Here is a 22,346-nt window from a genome sequence, read left to right as displayed (position 1 = left end):
GAGATGTTCTTTTGGGCTCTGTTTCAGACGGGGCCTAATAGGGATCATTAGTATCTGAACTGCTGCCTTGAAAGTGGCTTAGAATATTTCTTCTTATGAAATGAGATGACAAGAATCTCATTTAAAAAATGCAAGCTTATTTTTCAAGTTTACTTCCAAATATGTAATCATTTTGTCTTCATAGAAACAAAGATGTCTGTTGTCGGAGAAAAACATAGTTCTCACGCTCTGGTTGGGTGCAGCAAAGTCAGATACTTTATTCTCAAGCAATTGCATAGAGGGAGGGAGTGCACTAGGACACAGGGTTTCCCCTCCTAGGCAGGTCTTTCTTCAGGTAAACAATTACAGCATTTATACCTTTTGTTACATACAATAATAAGCAACAGCTGCATTTTGTTTATATATAGGTCATCTTGATATCTTATTTTTCTCACTTATTTAGACTCTAGTCTACATTCCATATTTATCTACACAAGGTTGCAACAACTTCTCACACAGTTCTTTCCCATTCGCCTCACACAATCCTCACTTCTACAAATCTTGCGTTATTAGGGTTACAGCTGGCCTGACTCTTGCTAACAGAGACTGTCATGCATTGAAATCCACTTCAAATCCCGTCAATTCTTTCTCTACTTCCACACTGTATTACTACACGTATGTATGGATACATAAATACAATTGTATGTAAAATATGGAGTGGCACCACGGGCAATAGTAGTCAAATACTGCCCGAGCTGGGGAAAGGTAGTTCCTAAGACTGTGGCAATATTGTCCAAAACTATGCTCAAGGGAATTATTTTGATGATTTCCATTGCCCTCAGAGACCTTCCATGTGCAGCCTATTCCCTCTCTCTCTCTCTCCCCGCCCCCCATTATAGACAGCTGGTCAAAATGTCGAGGTTTTGAAATGGTCAGAATTCCGTTTTTCATGGGGAAAAATATGTGGTGAATTTTTCCCTGTGTTCTCGATTCACTACAGAGCAGGCCAACATTCATACTCAAAATAGTGCTTAAAAGTCAAAATGTTGAAAAAAAGAGGGGGGAAATTAAAACTTTCTTTGTGAAATTTCCCCCTCTTTTTTTTTTGATACAGTTCAATATTTAAAGCTGCCTTGAGCCCCTTCCCCACTCCAATAGTGTCCTTCTTAGAGAAAGGCTGTAAAGCAATCAACCGGAGAATAGTCCTAGCAGGGCTACATTTTGATATCGCTGCCTCCAACCCCAGCAAGGGTAACCTTCCCTGGGGCGGACACATGGTCTCACCACCACTTTCTCACCCTGACATTCTCTACAGGAATTCCTGAGAACAACATTCCACTGCCACAGTGGAGTCTGGGTTGTGCAGTGGTTCCCTTCTGGCCTAGGGACCTATGAATCTGGGAGCAGTATGGACAAACCTACTGTGCACCACAGCAGGTGAAAACACATCAGGTGAAATGGAGGCCGAGCACTGAGTACCTCTCAGCCACAGTTGGCCTACAGTCTCCCAGATCCATAGTGTAGCAGGTGGCCATTGTCCCAAAGCCAGTGCTGAGGGATTGAGAGGCCAAGCACACGGGAGCTATTAGTGAGACTGTAGTCACATTAGGTGTCACTAGAAATACCTCTTTGCTTATTGTAGACTAAAGCCATACACGCTCTGAGCTCAACTTTGCAGCAAGAACACAGTATTTTATATCACGTGATTCTTTTTAACCAATTTTGAGTCAGGACAAAACAAAGGGTATTTATAAATTATCTAGCTAATCTTTCTGTCTGCCTTTCTAAAGCACTATCGCTGCAGGATCAAGGCATCTAATACATAAATTAGGATACATCAAAGGGACCAAAACTCTATGACTTTCATTATAAGTCATTTTCCAAATTAAATCCGCCTATTCTCCCTCCCCCATCCCAGTTTAAAAATGCATTTTCAAAATACTCAGCATCAGGGAATCAGTATTCTATCTGTATCTGTGTGGGTTTTTTTAAAAGCACTTTAGTGGGGGCAGGGGATATTTTTGGTACGCAGGCACTGTAAGTTTGTTGACTAGAGGTCAAATTCTACCCACACTTTTAGTCCCATGGATATAAATATGACTCACTCCCACAAAGAGGTCATCACAGTTTGTTCCTCAAACTATACGCTCGAAGACTGAAGAGCAGATGGTAGCAAGCATTTAACTGCTGAACAAAATCTTAGAACATTCCTTTGTAAAAAAAAAAAAAGAATTATTTTGCAAAAGGTGAGTTGATGAAATAGCTCTGCAACCAGTTATGTAACAGCTGTATCAGTCATGAAAAAGCAGTAGGTGGGATCCTGATCAGCTAAAAGTAAGGCAGGACCGATGGAGTTTTTCTGTCACTAAAACTGAAGGGCTTTTTCTCCCTTTTTAAGAGATCATACTTAACGTGTGATATTGATAACATACTGGCATCTGACTTAAGATGCACTCTTGGTGAAGCAAATAGAAATAGTTAATTTATATCAACTGAGGCTGGATCCTCAGTTGATATAAATCAGTGCGCTCTGGAGAAGTCAAAGGAGCTGTGCTGATTTGCACCAGCTGAAGAGTGAAGACCTGGCTCATTATTTAATGCAAGATGGAGCAGCGCCATGTTGGAAGGCTACTATACACTTGGGGAAAGAGTATCAAAAGAGATCAGCTCCCATTTAAGCACTGAAATGAAAAGGCCAGATTTCCAAAAGTGCTCCCCACCCAGCAGATCCCATTGACGACAATGGATAATTCCTACTATGGATAATTCACACACACACACACACACACACACACACACACACACACACACACACACACTTACCTCCACTGAGAATAATGGGAGGGGCTAGTTGATGACCATGGACCCATCAGCATGCACTACTGTCATTGCTTTGTATTTGAATATGAAGAACATACCAATTGTCTAGCCTAGAGGTGAGAGAAGCACAGATAGCTGCAGCACCGTCTGCATCCATTCATGTTCATAACACTGTTCTGAGATCTATTGATGGAAGGCGATAGAGAAGGGCCTGGTAGAGAAGCTGGTATTTTTACCTCAAATTGTTTCCTAAGCCCTGCAGCTGCCAAGCACAGGAGTAAAATGTGAACCCTTTTTTGCTTTTCTCCTGTTGCTTTTGTGCTATATCTGCATTATTTTGTTCACAGAAGTCTTACCCTGGAAACAAGGCTGGACCTGTTTTCTTTTCTTACTTGGGAGTGAAATTCACCCCCGTGCAGGTCAACACAAGCTCGATGCATCACTCAAGCCCTCAAGTTGCACATAAGCTTTCTGCTGACCCTGGGCAGGAGAATGAATTTCACCCTTGAATCTTTGCATTTCCTGAACCTGCACAAGCTTTGCTCAGGCAGGCAGTCCCTACTTACAGAAGTAGCCTGGGAGTGAGTAAACAGTGAGACTCCAATTACACTTTACCCACGTACTCCATAAGGTTACTCAAACCATTATTATTATTTATTATTTTTATCACCAGAGTGGCTAGGAGCTCTAGTCACTGCCTGGGTCCCCATCTGAGCTAGGCACTGTACAACAATCCAGAACTAAAAGACAGTTCCTATTACTGTTCCTGTTTATTATAGTAGCACATACAGGGCTCCAGTCAAGAACATAATTATAGGCCATACTGGGACCAATGGTCCATCCAGGCCAGTATCCTGTTTTCCAGCAGTGGCCAATGCCAGGTGCTTCAGAGGGAATGAACAGAACAGGGAATCATCAAGTGATCCGTCCCCTGTCGCCCATTCCCAGCTTCTGGCAGAATCAGGACACCATTGTGCTGGGCACTATGCTGACAGAGTAAAAAAACCCCAAACAATTCTTGCCCCAAAGAGCTTATAGCCAACTACAATCCATTAAACTCTTTACAAGGTGGTTAGAGGCTCAGGACTTAAGCAAAGTTTGGAATTTAAAGGTCAGGCATCTGGGAGTAAAACCTTTTGTTGTACATGCACACCTTCATAGGAAAGAAAATATTAACCTACCTCTAGTCTACTTCCATGAGCTTGGATGCACATTTTCAACTCATCAGAAAAATCGCTTTGGTAAACTGCTAGGGTGGCTCTGATCCATATGACTCAGCCTGTAGACCTTCTGTACCTTCTGTTCCACACTACTTAAGGCCCTTCCAATATCACTTAACAGAAAAGAGTCTAGTAAAAATAATAGTTTTGGCAAAGCTGGCAGCTGGTTTAAAGTTTTACTGGGGAATAAATTCAAGTCACACCTGTCTTAGAAGCAATAAATCCTGCTTAGGAAAACGTCAGAGCAAAAAACACTGCCAGACTATGATATTCCACCTCGGAGGATTATAAAACAACATACGCAGAGCAAACATGCCTTCCAAACATAATAGGGATGCCAGAAGTGATTGACAACCATGACAATCTATCATAGAAGGTCATATCTGTGAGATAACATCTTGCATTGGGTAGTCTAGCAGCTATGAACTTGTTTATTCATTCCCATACTATATGGAGGATGGGATGTGTCATACAGGCAAGATGCATCTTTTTAATCTGTTTTTATGCACCAGCACTGTGTGAGTGCATTATATTGAAGCTTTTAGTTCATATTTACACTATTTCAATCTCCTGTTGGCTCCTTAAGGTCCACTAGCTAAAGTGATTTCTTAAGAATTGTTTAAGAGAACTTTAAGTGCCAGGCTGACCTGTCAGTGTGGGCTGCTGAAGTCCTCTATTTATCTGCAAAAAAAGGTACTCAGTATAGGCAGCCAGAAAGCCACGCTGACCTGAAGAAAGGGGTGAGATGGTAGCTGACTTCCGAAAGCCCATTGACTTCTCTGCTGAGGCTGCCAGCTAAAGTGCCAGGTCAGCGAGTGGCTGTATTTAATGGAAGTCTTTGTGGTGGGGAAATCCTGGCTGGTGGGATATGGATGGAGACCACCAGGGTCGAGAGACAGCCCCGCGGACTGTAATGACTTCAATTTAGTCACTACCTACCCTAGGCTGAATTTGAGTCGACACTCCGCATACAGGGCATTCCCTGGAACATTGCTTAACACTGTTGGCAGAGCAGACTTGGGAGTTCAGGCTTATCAATGTACTGAGCAGCCAAGAGACTCCTGGCCAGCCTGCACTGTTCCCATTGCCTCTTCTGCACTTGTGTAGTAAGTGCAACTTCAGTTGACATCAGTGAAACGTACGGAGGCAGGATGAGGGTGGAATATGCAAGGGAGAGCCCCATCCTGCGTGGGAGAGATCCTCGCTGCAGATGGGAGAGTGGATTCCACTTTAACCCCATCTCTGTGTTCTGCATTTACACAGAGGTGACCTCCAAAAGTGCAAGCTTTTTCTGTGAGATCTTCCCTCTTGCTGCAGGAAACATTGAGCAGAAAAGCAAAGCAGAGCGTCCTTCTCTTCCCTTCCCCGCTGCCACTTGGCATTGCGAGCATCTCCTCTTGTATTTAGCATGCTTTCTTATTCTTGATGGTTTGGCCCTAATTTTGATTCATTAAGCTCTAAGGTCCCCTTGGAGTCCCTCTCAACACAGTGCAATTTGGGGAATGTTTGTGCAAAGCTTAACGCTGCAGCTCACAATGCACCAGGTAGGTGGGGATGAGGTTGTGCTGGGGTGAAGTGGGGGCAATGGACAAATTATGAAGAGACCAATCCCAGTGCGACAATCCAGCTAGATGAGTTGCCTGCAGGGATTGAACCTGGAACTCTTGATCTAAAAGCAGGAGCCTGTACTCCTGAGCTGAAAAATCAAGTGAGAGAATTTACAAACCTAAAGGGCAGTGAGGGTGTGACTTCACTGTACAATTCACCTGGGCTTGTACTTGGATGTCGTCCCTAGCCCCCTCTCCCATCCACACACATAAGCCTCTGATCCAAGTTTGGTGCTTTCAAACAGATGCTAGCTAGCCCAGCTGGAGCTCTAGGCTAAAGTCTTAGTGGGGTTTTCACATGGGCTGGTGAGCCACTCACTTTGCAGTGAGGATTCAGGCTAAATCACTCAAGTGCTGATAATCCTCCACTGCCTTCCTACAATTCTCCCCATGTACTCAGAAGGACAGACAAGTTCACCCACAATTCACTGGGATGCAATCAGAGCGGCTCAACTTACTACAGCACAAAGAACCAGGGGATGGTCTCCCAGATGTCCTAGCGACCCTCGCACGGGTGACAGCTACACTAGTGAGGACACAGTAACTCAGGTAGAGCTTTGCAGTGCAGCTGCTCACACCTGGGTGAGGCTAACCTGGATGCCGATCGTCCACATTAAGTCTCCTCAGCAGAGTTACTTGTCGGTGCCTACGTCGCCAGCCTGAGTACGTTCCAGCTGCTGCTGCTCAGTGGTACCCATTGTTAGATTCTCCTTCCTGTCGCCTGAATGAGGAATGAGCAAAGAGGCACTGCATTTTGAGGAGGTTGGTTTCTCCATGCTAACAGAATGAGGCAGAATCTCCTTTGATGCACTGTGGCTATTGTGCATTTCCCTTTATGAAGATTGATAACTGCTTCCCATTATTTCCTGTAAGCCTAATTAAACAAAGTGCCAGGTGGATTTTTGTCTTTTGTACCCAGCCTTCATCTGACTGCAATTTCTCAAGCCCAAGGAGCCTTCCCCACAATGCTTGACTGAGCCAGGCTTAGCTTTAGGAGACCCAAGAGCTGATTGGATACTATGTTCCAGCTACAGCCAACCATGTTTTTGGGGCCGTTGACTTACTTATGAATCTGGAATATGGGAGGTATTTATTCATTTATATTGTATATATAAAGAAAATTTGAGATGATGTGTACATTAGAAGTAACAATATGATAACAACAGAATACCAGCAGTAGCCTAGTCCCTTATGTTGAAATCACCTTCCATACAGCCTTGGAATGGCCCACACAAATTAATATATTACCACAGGACAGAGGATACTTAGACTCAGGGAGATAGGGGCTGATTCAAAACCCACTGAGATAAATGGAGATATTCCTATTGACTTCAGTGGGCTTTGAATCAGGCCTCCAGAGAACAGCTGAATTGCAGAGGTCCACAAGGCAGTCACACCTCTACATCCAGAATTACACAATTGCAGTGAAGAAGGGTCTGCTTTGGTCCTTGGCCCAGCAGCTTCTTGCTGGGAGGATGGAAGGAAGGGAAGTAGAGTGTGTCTGATCTCTTCCGCTCATGGTTGCTCCATGGGATTGATGGGGATTTCCATTCTTATCACAGAGGCTTGTAAACATGCCTCTCTGGGTGTTTGGTAGTGGCACCAGAATACAACCCTTTTCACCTGTCGGTCATTGGTTCTAATCCCATTAAATCAATAGCCATTGCCATCTGGTCTCATTCCAGTTTTTAGTGGATTAATAAAACCCGTCCTATCAACTGGCCCATGGCAGGAAGACTCAACAGAGAGGACAAGGATGCAGACTTAGAATAAATTATCCTTTCACCTCAAGAGATGGGGCTTTTCAAACAGGGTTAAGGATAGACCTGGGCAAACAACTAAATTTTCAGTTCATTGTCAGTTTCCAAAGTTCAAAAAAAAATTGTTTGGGGTCAGGCTGAAAATGAAATTTTCCAGCAAATCAAAAAGAGAAAATAATTTGCTTCAGAATATAATATGTCTTTCAACCGGATATGAAGTGTTTCATTTTAATTTCAAGTATTTTAAAACTTATTTTAGTTTTAAGAAGTAAAATTAAAAGAAACTTTGAAACATAAAGTTGTTTCAAACTGAAAAACTGAAGCATTTTGTTCTGAAAATGTCAATACGAAACAGATTTTTTTCTTAAATAAGTAATTCAGCAAAACATGAATTTGCAAAACTTTTCAAAGTAGAAAAATCTGCATGTTTCACTGAAAAAAAGTTTGTTTGAAAATTTTTGCCAAGCTCTATTAATGCACATTAGTCTGAGGAAGCAAGCAATGCTTTGGCCTATGTTGAATCTCCTCTTCTTTGGATGACTAGGGGACTCCACCTCCAGTGCTATTGATCTGGTATATTTCACAAGCACTATGTTCACCTTTGTCATAAACAGGTAGTTAAGGGCTAAGGTTTCTTTTACCTGTAAAGGGTTAACAAGCTCAGTGGACCTGGCTAACACCTGACCAGAGGACCAATCAGGGGACGCTTGGCCGGATATTACAGGCGATTTGTACCACACTACAGCCAAATCGCTGCTCCACTAACTGACCTAACCAAAAAGACCCAGCCGAATGCAGTTAAGTGGACTGATGAGTGTCAAAAAGCCTTTACCCAGCTTAAGGTGACGCTCATGTCTGACCCTGTGCTATGGGCCCTGGACTTTGACAAACCCTTCCTAGTAACCACCGATGCATCTGAGCGGGGTGTAGAAGCAGTTCTAATGCAGGAAGGACCGGATCACAACTTCCATCCTGTCGTGTTTCTCAGCAAGAAACTGTCTGAGAGGGAAAGCCACTGATCAGTGAAAAGGAATGCTACGCCATTGTGTACGCCCTGGAAAAGCTACGCCCATACGTTTGGGGACGGCGGTTCCAGCTACAAACCGACCATGCTGAGCTAAAATGGCTCCATACTGCCAAGGGAAACAACAAAAAACTGCTTCCATGGAGTTTAGCTCTCCAAGATTTTGATTTTAAAATTCAACACATTTCAGGAGCTTCCAACAAAGTAGCTGATGCACTCTCTCGTGAAAGTTTCCCAGAATCAAATGGTTAAAAAGTGTTCTTGAAATGTAAAAAATCTTGTAGTTTACATAATTAGTAGTATATGTAACGGTGCATGTGTTTTATTAATCTGTTTATTTTAAAGTTCTAGTAAGAAATCACCGCCAGTGTGGTTCCCCCACTGTCTGCAATTTGGGGGGCGTGTCATAAACAGATAGTTAAGGGCTAAGGTCTCTTTTACCTGTAAAGGGTTAACAAGCTCAGTGGACCTGGCTAACACCTGACCAGAGGACCAATCAGGGGACAAGATACTTTCAAACCTTGGTGGAGGGAAGCCTTTGTTTGGGTTCTTTGTTTTGGGGGGGTGTTCTCTCTTTGGATCTAAGAGGGGCCAGACGTATATCCAGGCTCTCCAAGCTTCCTGAAATATTCTCTTCTATTCAGTATAGTGAGTATTAGAAAGGCGGATTAGTCTTTTGATTAATTTCTGTATTTGCAAATGTGTGTTTGCTGGAACAATATTTTACCTCTTTGCTGTATTTGTACTGATGCTAGCTCTTTAGTTTCATAAGCTGTACCCTGTAAACTTCCATCCGGATTTTACAGAGGTAAATTTTACCTTTTCTTTTTTTTCTTTAATTAAAAGCTTTTCTTTTTAAGAAACTGTTTGATTTTTCCCTTGTTTGAGACCCCAGGGGATTAGTCTGACTCACCAGGGATAGGTGGGGGGAAGAAAGGAAGGGGGAAGGTGAATCCCTCTTTGTTTTAGATTCAAGGAGTTTGAATCAAGGTAGTCTTCCCTGACGACCAAGGGAGGGAAAGTCTGGGAGGGGGGAATGGTTTATTTCTCTTTGTGTTAAGATCCCAGGAGTTTGGATCTGTGTTCCCCACAGGGCCGCCCAGAGGATTCCGGGGGCCCGGGGTCTTCGGCGGCGGGGGGCCCTTCCGTTCCGGGACCCGCCGCCAAAGTGCCCCGAAGACCCGCGGCAGGAGCCCCCCATCGCCGAATTACCGCCGAAGCGGGACCGGCCGCCGAAGCGCATCCCGGTCTTCGGTGGTAATTCGGTGGCGGGGGGGGGTCCCCGCCGCGGGTTTTCGGGGCACTTCTGTGGCGGGTCCCGGAACAGAAGGGCCCCCCCCGCCGCCGAAGACCGGGCTGCGCTGCGGCGGCGGCGGGTCCCGCGTCCCCCCCCCGGCCTCGGCCCCGGGTCCCGCTTCCCCCCCCCGGCCTCGGCCCCGGGTCCCGCTTCCCCCCCCTGGCCTCTTACCCCCGGCCCCGGGTCCCGCTTCCCCCCCCCAGCCCCTTACCCCCGGCCCCGGGTCCCGCTTCCCCCCCCCCGGCCTCTTACCCCCGGCCCCGGGTCCCGCTTCCCCCCCCCCGGCCTCTTACCCCCGGCCCCGGGTCCCGCTCCCCCCCCCGGCCTCTTACCCCCGGCCCCGGGTCCCGCTTCCCCCCCCCCGGCCTCTTACCCCCGGCCCTGGGTCCCGCTCCCCCCCCCGCCTCTTACCCGAGCGCGTCTCCGGCGGGGCCTGAGCTCCGTCCCACTCAGAGCCGCGTGGTGAGGGGGCGGGGCTGTGAGCTCCACGCCAAGCGGAGGCAGCTGCCCCGCCCCCTCCCCACGCCGCTCTGAGCGGGGCGGGGCTCAGGCCCCGTTGGAGCTCCCAGCCCCGCCCCCTCACCACGCGGCTCGGATCGGGGCGGGGCTCAGGGGCTCGGCCGGAGACTCAGCGCTTGATGCGCTGAGGCTCCAGCAGAGGGGCGGAGGCGGGAGCCTCCGCTCTTCTCTTGGGGGCCGCTGCGGAGCCCGGGGCCCGGGGCAAATTGCCCCCTTTGCCCCCCCCTCTGGGCGGCCCTGGTTCCCCAGGGAAAGGTTTGGGGGGACAGGGAGTGTGCCAAAACACTATATTTTTTGGCTGGTGGCAGTGTTACCAGATCTAAGCTAGAATTTAAGCTTAGAAGGATCCATGCAGGTCCCCATCTTTTGGACGCTAAAGTTCAAAGTGGGGAACAAACCTATGACAACCTTACATTTTAAGGAGAAGAAAGAAAAATTGTCAACATTCTGTAAGATAAGATATTAGAAGGGAAAGAAAGTATGCAAGCAAGAAAGCAAGCAAGCCACAATTTGTGAATGATTCTATTTTCCCTCTGCTATTGCCACTAAGCCAGATAAAGGAGTGCAAGTTAATCAGCAAATTCTAGTCTTGCAGCAATGCGGACACGGTAACTAATACAATGATGCAAGGAAGGAAAGTAAGCAAGTATTATTTGCTTATACTCCAATATTGCAAAGACTGGGGCTGTAAAATCAGTGATGGTTAAATGTAAATGTATAAAATTGGCAGGGAAAGAAACAGTATTTTTCAGAGCCTCCTGCAGGAAATAAAAGATGGTCTTGTGGGGAAGCCACAGGACTGCGACTCAGGGTTCAATTACTAGCTCTGACACTAGGCAGGTCACTTAGGTGCTTTGAAAATGTTAAGCTCCTAAATCTCTCAGGCTAAGTCCCATTGAGTCCTAGATGCGTAAGTGACTTTTGAAAATCAGACTTAGCTTTTGAAAATGTTATCCTTAGAGCTAGTCTACACTGGCAACGCCGCGGCAGCACTTTAACGTGGCTTGCGTAGTCACGGCAGAGCGCTGGGAGAGCGCTCTCCCAGCACGCTAAAAAACCCACCTCCACGAGGGGTGTAGCTACCAGCGCTGGGAGCGCGGCTCCCCGGGCTGGTGCATTGTCTACACTGATACTTTACAGCGCTGAAACTTGCTGCGCTCGGGGGGGGGGGTGTTTTTTCACACCCCTGAGCGAGAGAGTTGCAGCGCTGTAAAGTGCCAGTGTAGACAAGCCCCCAGTCTCTGTGCCTCTCTAGCTATGTATGCAGTGTTGTTGTAGCCATGTCGGTTCCAAGATATTAGAGACAGAAGGTGGGTGAGGTAATTATCTTTTATTGGAGTAACTTCTGTTGGTGCGAGGCTTAGGGCTTGTCTACACTGGCACTTTACAGCGCTGCAACTTTCTCGCTCAGGGATGTGAAGAAACACCCCCCTGAGCGCAGCAAGTTACAGCGCTGTAAAGCACCAGTGTAGACAGTGCACCAGCGCCGGGAGCCGTGCTGGTGGAGATGTCTTTTTTCGAGCGCTGGGAGAGAGCTCTCTTTAACGTGGCCAGTGTAGACTAGCCCACAATCTTTCGAGCTTTCAAGGAGCTCTTCTTCAGGTCTGGGAAATCTATTCAGAGTGTCACAGCTAAATACAAGGTGGAACAGATTGTTTGGCATAAGATGTTAACACATATTTCAAGAAACCATCCAAGGTAAGCTGGTCCATTAACACTTCTCCAGTCATAAGGGGAAGGGAGAAAAAGAAGCTGTGGGAAGCAGTTAATGGGTTATAGATTGTTGTAATAAACCCTAAATCCAGCCTCTCAATTCAGTCCATCATTTTTAGTGTCTTGCAAAGTTATGAATTTAAGCTCCCAGGCTCATCTTTGGAAAATGTTGTACAGGGTTCCTTTGAGAATGAAAGGTCAGATATAGAGGGATTGCTTTGTGAAAAGTGTTCCCTCACAGACCATGTGGTGTTTTTGTCTTTTATTGTTTGCATGTGTGAGTTCATTCCAGAGTGTAGCCCCATTTTACCCACACAGCTGTTAGTGGAGCATGGATATTACTTACATTGCCCCCATTACCATCATACCTGAGCATCTCACAATCTTGAATGTATTTATCCTAGTGAGGACAGCACTGTCATCTCTATTTTACTAGCAGGGAACTGAGGCACAGAGAGACTAAGTGACCAGCCCAAGGTTACAGAGGAAGTCTGTGCTGGAGCAGGGATTTGAACCCAGGTCTCAAGTCCCAGGTTCATGCCCAAGCTGCTGCCTCTCATCCTGGCTCTGTTTTCCATCTCGACAGTAGGGATGAAAATATTTACTTTCCCCACCCTTTTATTTGTCTGTTTACATGGTGGGCTCTTCAGGGTAGAGGCTGGCTCTTACTATTTGTGCAGTGCCTAGCACAATGGGCCTCTGGGGCTTCCCAGCCCCATGATAGTATAAAGAAATAATACCAATACGGAAGGAAAAGGAGATCTCATAAAAGAAATGAAAATAATTACATTGGTGATTTTTTCCCCCTACCGGGTAATGAGGACTACAGGGCGCCCTGCAATTGTGTTTACTACATACTTGATATGCACATACTGGAGGTGATGTTCCTATTTATGTAGTTCACTGCCAACATCATGATTTTTGATTCCCCACAGGGTGGTTGTTGGTTTTTAAGTATTTCAAGTTGTCACCTCGCCTGTTCCATCCTTTTAATCATCATTACCGCCTCCGATTTTGTCATCCTTCCAACTTTCAAATCCAAGGCAAACAATGACCAGTGCTGCCTGGGAAGTGTTCCAGATGCATTATGAGGACACAGACGCTCTTGACATTTTCCCCATTGTTATTAGTGTTTCCTTAATCAGGCACAGTATCATAGGCAGCATTAATATGCATTCAGGGCAAACGATAGGCAATAAACCCATTCTCAGATGCTAAAAAGAAGTTTCTATAAAAGTAGCTTATCAGCAGGTCCTTTTTTTTTTTGGTGTCTATATTTATTTTATCTGCAATATGCAGATGTCATGAGAGTTCTATCTGTTCTTGGATGTGCATACCTGGCTCCCACTGAAGCTACTTTTAACTGCAATGGGAGCTGCATTTGTGCAACTGATGGCAAAATTTCACCCTTTGTGTCTTTCATTTCTCTTGCCCCCTAGTTTGGCTTCTAAGTGATATTTGCATAAGTTAAGTTAAGGAGTCCGAGGCATAAGTGGAAGGGCCTTTGCCAAAGGTGTGCAGTGTTGCATTTGAGTACTGAACCCTCAAGAAAAAGAGTCCCAAATACAGCTTCATCCCTTGTTAACATACTGAGATCAGTAAGCGACCTTCTCCTAGCAAAAGGTGCAGTTTCCCAGTCCCGCATGGCATTCTGGGAGCTGCAGTTCTGCTGGTGCCTCATTAACAATCATGAACAATCGCAGCTGTGAAACAAAATCTATCTTTGAAGGAATAAAATGAAGGCATGTAACTTGTTCACTGATCTCTACATGCTTTATGTTAGGACTCCTGGAATGGAGTCCTCCACTGTGTGTCTGGTTCTGTACAAAAGTTCCTTGCAGTTCCAATGCCTAGTAAAGTTTGTCCTCTCCTCCACAACACTGCCTCGGTCACAGAAATAGAGCCACAGGCACATTTTGTGGAGTCCTGAGCAAAGTTAGATGTGAAGGCCCTCAGGCAGATCATCCACAGCTGGGAGGGATTGGATCCTGGCTGAGTTGAGGATGCTTGTTGGATGGTAAAGGAGGATTTTTGCAGCTGGGGAATGGTTCTTTCTGATTTTTTAGCCATTCGCTCCTCCCTTTACTCCAAGGACGGAGCATACTAAAGCCATAGGGGCATATGTGGCATACACTTGAATGCGTAGGCCTGACACTACATAGAAATGTATTCAGCACTAAAATAAGTGCATTATGGCTACCAGAGATTTCCAGCCCATCCTTTCTGTATAATGAAAGCTCAATTAGCTAAACTAATTAAGACCAAAGGGCTTTAGCAGAAAGAGAGATGTGTTTGCTCAGATAACCACCAGGTTCCAAGTGAGAGGCTATGGGAGTAATACATGAAAGGAGTAGTTTTTCTATTTAAATTTCCCATTTAAGTACTTGTAAAAGCAAGTCACAGGAAACGGGTCCACAGAGTGAACTGAAGTAAGTGAACAGTTTGGTTAACTGAGGTTTGGGTAATCATGTTTGTACACTATCTGCAGCAATCCACGTAGGTATTCCTACAGGCAATACAGGGTTAGCCATGGAATAATGATGAGGAAAAACCCCGGCTGAGAGGATTTTGCACATAATGCAGCTAATCCGTGCCAGAATAATTTCCTCCTCTTTTATTTTGCAAATGGTTCTATGTTTCCTTTTCTTGTTAGGGCCAGAATACTCCCTTTCATTTCTGTTACTGGCAGACACTGATTGGCACAGCTGAGCAGAGTTACCCATTGTCAGTCTGAAGAGAGGATGTGGTGAACAGGAATGAAAGGATTGGCATAACTTGGGGTGCCTGCATCGCCCACGCCATATAAATTCTGAGTATCCTGTACACATCAAAGGTGAAGATAAAATGCACAAATGTTATGAACAATCAGAGGCCTTCTTGGTAGCAGACCCAGAATTTAGGACTTAGACAAAAAGGAAGGGAGTCTGTTGTGTTTTCAAACAGCCATCCAACATAGGATGCCTTTTTCATTTGAAGATATATTTGTAAAGCTTAAAAGGGAGTTTAAAAATGTATTGAATATTTTCAGAAGTTTCTTATATTTAGAGAGAATTACCCTGGGATACATTTACTGCGTACAGACTTTCTGAGAAATTCTTATGTCCTAAGGTGAAAAGTCGCAATGAAACACCTGAAAAGTCATGAGTTCATGTGCAGGTCATAGTTTGGAGCATAGCTAAACCAAGCAATTATGTTATGTGCCTGCCACCCTTAAACTGGCATTCAGCACAGATGTTCAGTAGCAAACTGATTTTCACTTTCATGGAAGAAATGCTAGATTACCATTGACAGGTAGATTACTCCATTTTCTTCTGTGACTTTAAAGTAATTTCCTATCCTAAATCCAACATGTTGGCCCATTACAATCCCAATAGTCTCTGAACCGAGATGTCCTTTCCATGGCTGTGAATTTCAGCCGTCTAAGTCAGTGTCAAACAAACGTAGCGGGCTGACATTTTTTTCACAGCTTAAACCTGCCATAAAAGTGAAGCACCGTCTTTGGATCTGTGCAATGTGCATTCCCGGGTGTCTTAACAGATACAAGCTTATTGATTTCATACCTGTGCATCCATTAAGAGGTGTCTCATCAGCATCATGGAATTTTTCAGAGACTCTTTTTCACTGGGCAAGAAAGCATCTTTGTCCTCATCCAGCATTTTTGACTTGTTCACGATAAAATGCGAGAGCTGGTCATTCAGGGTATGCATAGACTGCACGGCTATGGACAGAGAGAAAGAAAACAAAGAACACTGAAATCATACAGGAGGATTGGCTGGAATCACTGGAAACATTTGAAATTTCCAAAGGATGGCAGATGCTACCATATTCTGGACTGGCTAATTAACCAAGGGTTAAAGCATACATATTAGCAGCTGAGACAATAGCATGAGACGTTAGATGAAATAATTGACTAAAGGAAGCAGAGCCACCTACACCATGACTGTATTTAGAGTCTATGAGTGAGTCACTAGCAATACCATTGCATGTGCAATAGATGCTGTTACTCAATTCCATATGCTACAATGTACTGTTACATAATAAGGCTACTAAAGGCTAATTTAGCATTTCATTTCCATGCAAAAGCCCTGGAATAGTGCTATGATGAGAAGCTAGACAGAAACTCATGTGAATGCACCAGACTGTTCACTTTTCTTCCTGAAGATTTCCTTACTTACACATTGTGCTGTATTTGACCTTCCTTTCTGATGGAGCTATACCAAACACAGCTATAATAGTTAGAGCTCCTTATGGAGACAGAATTTCATGGGGATTTAGAAGGTTGGCAGAAGCCCATATAGTCTCCCCCTTCTTCTACTGGCAGTGACTATACAGGTACCATACTAGCAGTGGCTACACTTCTGAAGCTGAGACATGCCTAAATCAAAATGCCAGATCCAAATGTCTGCTAACTTTGGGAGTTCTGACCTGGATCCCAATGATGGGACTTGGAACCATCTCCACTCTAAAAGTTGAGACATTTGGTTCAATCAAGCAACCAAATAACTATTCCTTAAAATCTTTCTAGTCTGCAATGTCTGGCTTGATGTTTCACAACAGGCATTTTTCTTGGTAGATTCCTAGAACTTCTGACTTCTCCTCATGCCAGGAGGGCTTCATTAATGATGATGATGATGGTATAGATTCAGTTACCACCCAAAATGTGCAAGATCTGTTTCTCAACAGAGAGAGAGAGAGAGAGAATCACTTTCCCCAAAGAGCATGCAATCTAAAACCAGAACCCCAGATTCTTAAAAACATAAGAATGGTCATGCTGAGTCAGACCAATGGTCCACCTAGCCCAGTATCCTGTCTTCTAACCATGGCCAGTGCCATATCATTCAGATGGAGTGAAGAGAACAGGACAATTTATCAAGTGATCTATCCCCCTGTCATCCAGTTCCAGCTTTGGCAGTTAGAGGTTTAGAGGTACCCAAAGCATGGGGTTGTGTCCCTGACCATCTTGGCTAATAGCCATTGATGGACATATCCTCCATGAACTTCTCTAATTCTTTTTTGAACCCACTTATACTTTTGGCCTTCACAACATTCCCTCTGGCAACGATTTCCCTAGATTGATTGTTCGTTGTGTGAAGAAGTACTTCCTTATGTTTGTTTTAAACCTGTGACCTATTAATTTCATTGGGTGATCCCAAGTTCTTGTGTGAGGGAAGAGATAAATAACACTTCCTTATTCACTTTCTCCACAACATTCAGGATTTTATAGACCTCTAACATATCTCCCCTTAGTCATCTCTTTCCTAAGATGAACAGTCCAGTCTTTTTAATCTTGTCTCATATAGAAGTTGTTCCATACCCCTAATCATTTTTGTTGCCCTTCTCTGTACTTTTTCCAGTTCTAATATACCTTATTTGAGATGGGGCGACCAGAACTGCACACAGTATTCAAGGTGTAGGCGTACCATGGATTTATATAGTAGCATTATGATATTTTCTGTCTTCTTATCTATCCCTTTCCTAATGGTTGCTAACATTCTGTGAACTTTTTTGACTGCTGCTGCACAGTGAGCAGATGTTTTCAGAGAACTATCCACAGTGACGCCAAGATCTCTTTCTTGAACAGTAGAAGCTAATTTAGACCCCATCACTTTGTATGCATAGTTGGGATTATATTTTCCAATGTGTGTTACTTTGTCTAACACCACCTTCCTCCTCTGTATGTCAGCACTTCCTCTTTTAACCTCCAGCTGAAAACAGAAAGTGAGGTTAATGGAATATGGACAAATATGGCACATGGCTTGTATTCCACAGCAAGGCCCTATACTGTTTTAGAAGCCTGTTCATTTTTAATGAGAGTTATGGGGTAATTTCAGGGCTTGTGCTAACTGCTGCATTGATAGCCCAGGAGAAGGAAGTCTTCTTCATCACAGAATAGCTACAGCGTGGGAAGCAGCAGTGGAAGATTTCCTCCTCCTGCCCTGCCATTATGCCTCAATCCCAATTCTTTGACTTCTCTGCTGAGAGTGCAGATAAAAGATGTGAAACACAATGGTGGCTTTAGTGATTGAGAACTGGACTCCACCTGGCAATCTAGAGGTGAAAATCTCCTTATCCCATTACCAAGCATAGGCAGTCCAGTTCCCTATATGAACAGCCTCTTACACAGATACTTTCACAGCACCAAAAGTTCATTCTCTTAAGATTAAGAGCATGACACCACAGGCATATGGATAATAAAACAGTAGGGTTATTATCTATGTATGTTTAATTATTACCAGAATGAGTATTTAGGGCTTTACATCACAGAGTAGACAGCACAATTCATAGGTTAGGAATGCTCAGTTGTAAGGTTCAACATTTTGTTACAAAATAATATTTTTGACTAATGTATTATACTAGCACCTAGAGGCCCCAACTGAATCCAAAGTGTCTTTGTGCTGAGCACTGTGAATATACATAATAGAAAATCTCAGCCCCAAAGTGCTTACAAATCTAAACTAACTAAACAGACAGAGGGCAGGAAGGAAAACAGAGGCACACTATAGGGGTGAAGTGAGCGACTGGAACAAGGTCATACAGCAGGACAGCGTCAGCACTGTGATTAGAACCCACGTCTCCTGACTCCAAGTTTGGTGACCTATTCACTAGACCAGGCTGCACAACAGCATGATAAAGAGAGACAGAGATGGGGAAAAAGAGAGAGTGTATGAGTTGCAGGCAGCAGAACTAGAGAGAGAAAACCAATAAAACTCTACAAAATTGTGCCTCAGTTTGTTATGCTGAATAACAGGACATGAAATATTAATCTACCCTTAGCAATCTAGGGCCAAACCCAGATGTAGTATGTGGGGGAATTCTGCCTCTGCTCCTTTTTCATGTAAAAATGCATCAGATGCAACATGTTCGTGGCTCACTGAGGTCCCCAAGCAAATGCACTTTATTATATTGTAATGTATATGAACAATAATGATATGAACTAATGATCAAATTTATTTCTGCATAATAAAAACCTTTGTGATTCCACATACTGGAAAAATCTATGATGCAATTTGCATTTAAACCATCGCAAGTTTTGAGTTTTCATCTTTACTGTACGTCCGTTAAATAAATGAGCCTAAAATTATTCTTCGGTGTATCTTTTTTTTTTAGTTTCATGCAGTAAAACCCTCTGATAAGCTTTCAGTTAATGGTAGCACATTATTCTGAACTGTGCTTCAGCTGTGTATAATGTACATTTGCCAGTCCTGATTTGCCAAGGTTGTTTATGAATTAGGAATTGTGTGTAGAGTTCTCTGACAATCTGACTTTAAAAACGCTAAGCAATGAAATTTAGAAAAGGAAGTACTTCTTCACACAATGCACAGTCAATCTGTAGAATTTGTTACCAGGGATGTTGTGAAGGCTAAAAGTATATATGGGTTCAGAAAAGAATTAGATATGTTCACGGAGCATAGGTCCATCAATGGCCATTGGCCAAGATGAAACCCCATGCTCTGGGGGTTCTAAGTGCCAGATGCTGGGTATGGATCACTCAATAACTGCCTGTTCTGTTCATTCCCTCTGAAGCATCTGGCATGGCCACTGTTGGAAAACAGGTTACTGGGCTAGATGGACCATTGGTCTGACCCAGTATGGCTGTTCTTATGTCTATACATAAGATATCACATACATTAAGGGGGGTGGTGGTGGAATGGTTGATAACATGAGCCAAAGCATCTCCTGGGCCTAGGAGCTTCTAACACATGTACGTGCATCGCTATGGTAATATAAATTGTTCCAGCGCTGTGAAATATTATTTCCAATGTAATGTTAAAGTGGGGCAGGCAGCTGGATTAAAACTAAATTAAAATCATATTTGAAGGCGAGATACATTATGATAAAGCTGCCCATGGTCACAAGCCAGCGGAATTACTTAACACTGAAAATTCGCATTTCCATTTGAATGTTATCCACCCCATCACCCAAGTCAAAAGCCGTAATGGGAATAAAATGTACATGGGCTCTTCTGCGTGTGATTGGCACCAGCTAAGGGGATGTGTTTGAGGTTCTAATAATTTAACCCAGCTGTGGACACAACAGCCTCTCCACATTACCACAGGGAAGACAGTTAATAGATGCCTTGTCTTTTGTGTGTTAAGAAGCATCTCGGAAATTTAGTGGCAGGGTTGGGCGGTGCCTCAAAAAGTCTGAAGAACCACTTGATTCCCAAAGTGTCAATGGTGATGCAAACCGTTTAAAGTTCCTTCCAAAACTGGCAGCTCTCTTACCCACCCCACCTCCCTTCTTTCCTCTTCCTTCTTTATGTGAAATAGAACAAAGAGCCTTTGGAGGATGAGACAGTGAGTATGGAGGATTTAGAAGGGTTCTTATGGTTTGAGCACTGGCGTACCTTGTGCCTTGTATTGTTTTCATAAATAGTTGGTATTAGGGGCCTGGAGCATTGGATGGACATATTTTAAACAGTAATATCAATAATATGCTGGATCATGACTTTGGAATGACTGGGGCCAGAAGCCATATAATCCATTCCAGGGTTTACACATGCTCCTGTGTGCACTGGGATAGAATTTGGAGAGATTCCGCTATCTAGGGAGCAGAATAGCACACATTCAATGAAGCTTCCCATTCTTGGCTCTTGCGCTGTCATAGGCCTTGGTAGTGTCCTACCCTGTGTGGGGACATAAGTGGGTAGGAGGCAAAAGGGTACAAGATGCCTCCCTCCCAGACCCCTTCTCCTGGGCACAAATACAGCCCCCAGCCCAGCACTTCTCCCCCACAGAGCATCCTGGGAGGTGGCAAGAAGGGGCAGGACCATCCGCACGTCCATGAACATGCACTGACACACACACATGCCCCTCACACACAGACACACGCTGCATTCCCATAAAAGGGTGGCAGAGCTGCTACCGCTATAGGTATTTCCCAGGCAGAATTCTGGCCGACTCAGCCAGAATTTCCTCCAGGAATCCTGTTGCAGTGCATCCCCTCCACCATGGACTGAGGCTTGAAAGCCACTGTCTGGTTCTTCTTCTGTTTTAATGGAGGCTTTGGAACATCTGATATACAACAAAGCTTTGCCTCCTCCTGTGACCAATAGCAAACAGCGCTCCAGGCTATCCTTGCGGGTGACTGTAGCAGTTGTGGAGTCCTGCCTGGCCATTGCTGTCATGCTTTCAGGAAGCTGCGTGGCCAAAGAGCCTCTGACGCAGGATCCTGTACCCTAAAGCAGCGCTCCTTGTTACCCTGTAACGCGGCTGCCTGGGCTACCTGACCTATTTACAGAGCTGTCATCAATAAGAGTCTGCAAGTACTTTGAGGTTTCAGGTCATTACATTGTGGACAGGGAGGATAAATTTTGTGCACGGTGCAACCGTTAGAGAAGCACATAACCTCCAAAAACACACGATGCACTTGAAGGGGAAGGAATGAGGGCAAACCATGGTCTCTGTGAGCCAGTGTTAAATTCCTCCCCCCCCCCAACTTCAATGGGACCAAGATTTGACCCGTCAAATCTGCTGTGGGGACTGAGGGTCCTGGCTGGCAAAAGTCCATATGCTGGAAAATCCCCTCTCGTTCCTCACTGTGCAAAGAGCAGCTCCTGTGTTCATGCAGAGGGCATGTTAGGCTGCTAGCAGGCACTCACTCCCCAAAGAGAACATGAAAAAATTCTTTTTAACATGCAACACCACCACCACCAAAAGAAGAAACCCAGGAGGAGTTGTTCACCTGCTGCTCTGCTCCAGGCAAGCTTTTGGCTTCTCCTTCTCCTTGCCATCTACTCTGGGTTTGTTTTGGGAAGATTGCTGGTGCCTGCTTTTTCTCCATAGGCCCTTACCCCTTGTTCTAACTGCCCCCTCTTCTCATTGCACACAACATCGCAATATCCTCCTCCACAGCTAGGGAACGCCCAAGTGTGCATCTCAACTTGCCCAAAGTGAGCTCAGGGCTGGGGCAGGGGGTTGGGGTGCGGGAGGGAGTCAGGACTCTGGGCTGGGGCTGAGGAGTTTGGGCTGCAGGAGGGGCTCTGGGTTTGGGGGGGCTCAAACCTGGGGCAGGGGATTGGGGCACGGGTTTGGGGCGCAGACTTATCTCCGGCAGCTCCCGGTCAGTGGCGCAGCGGGGGTGCTAAGGCAGGCTTTCCGCCTGTCCTGGCACCACGGACCGCGCTGCACCCCGGAAGCAGCCAGAAGCAGGTCCGGCTCCTAGGCGGAGGTGCACAAGCGGTTCTGCATGACTCTCGCCTGCAGTCACTGCCCCTCCACCCAGTTCCCATTGGCTGGTTGCCAGCCAATGGGAGTGCAGAGCCGGTGCTCAGGGCGGGGCAGCACACAGAGCCCTGTGTCTCCCCTTCCTAGGAGCCACACCTGCTGCTGGCCACTTCTGGGGCAAGCGTGGTATCAGAAAAGGTAGGCACTAGTTTGCTTTAGCAGGGCAGCACCACCAATGGGA

General features: G+C 45.2%; 1 protein-coding gene across 1 annotated transcript in view; it reads right to left on the bottom strand.

Annotated features, from left to right (window-relative positions):
- KAZN (kazrin, periplakin interacting protein) overlaps positions 1 to 22,346 on the bottom strand; it is a 723,135-nt gene that overhangs the window by 578,569 nt on the left and 122,220 nt on the right. Inside the window, exon 2 of the mRNA XM_044996289.1 lies at positions 15,500 to 15,657. Within this exon, the coding sequence (XP_044852224.1) occupies positions 15,500 to 15,657 (158 nt within the window). The remainder of the gene's footprint in view (positions 1 to 15,499; positions 15,658 to 22,346) is intronic.

This window comes from Mauremys mutica, chromosome 21, assembly GCF_020497125.1.
Source record: "Mauremys mutica isolate MM-2020 ecotype Southern chromosome 21, ASM2049712v1, whole genome shotgun sequence".
NCBI lineage: Eukaryota > Metazoa > Chordata > Testudines > Geoemydidae > Mauremys > Mauremys mutica.
The sequence above is the reverse complement of the archived record's forward strand: the minus strand, read 5'-3'. Positions and strand labels throughout refer to the sequence as shown.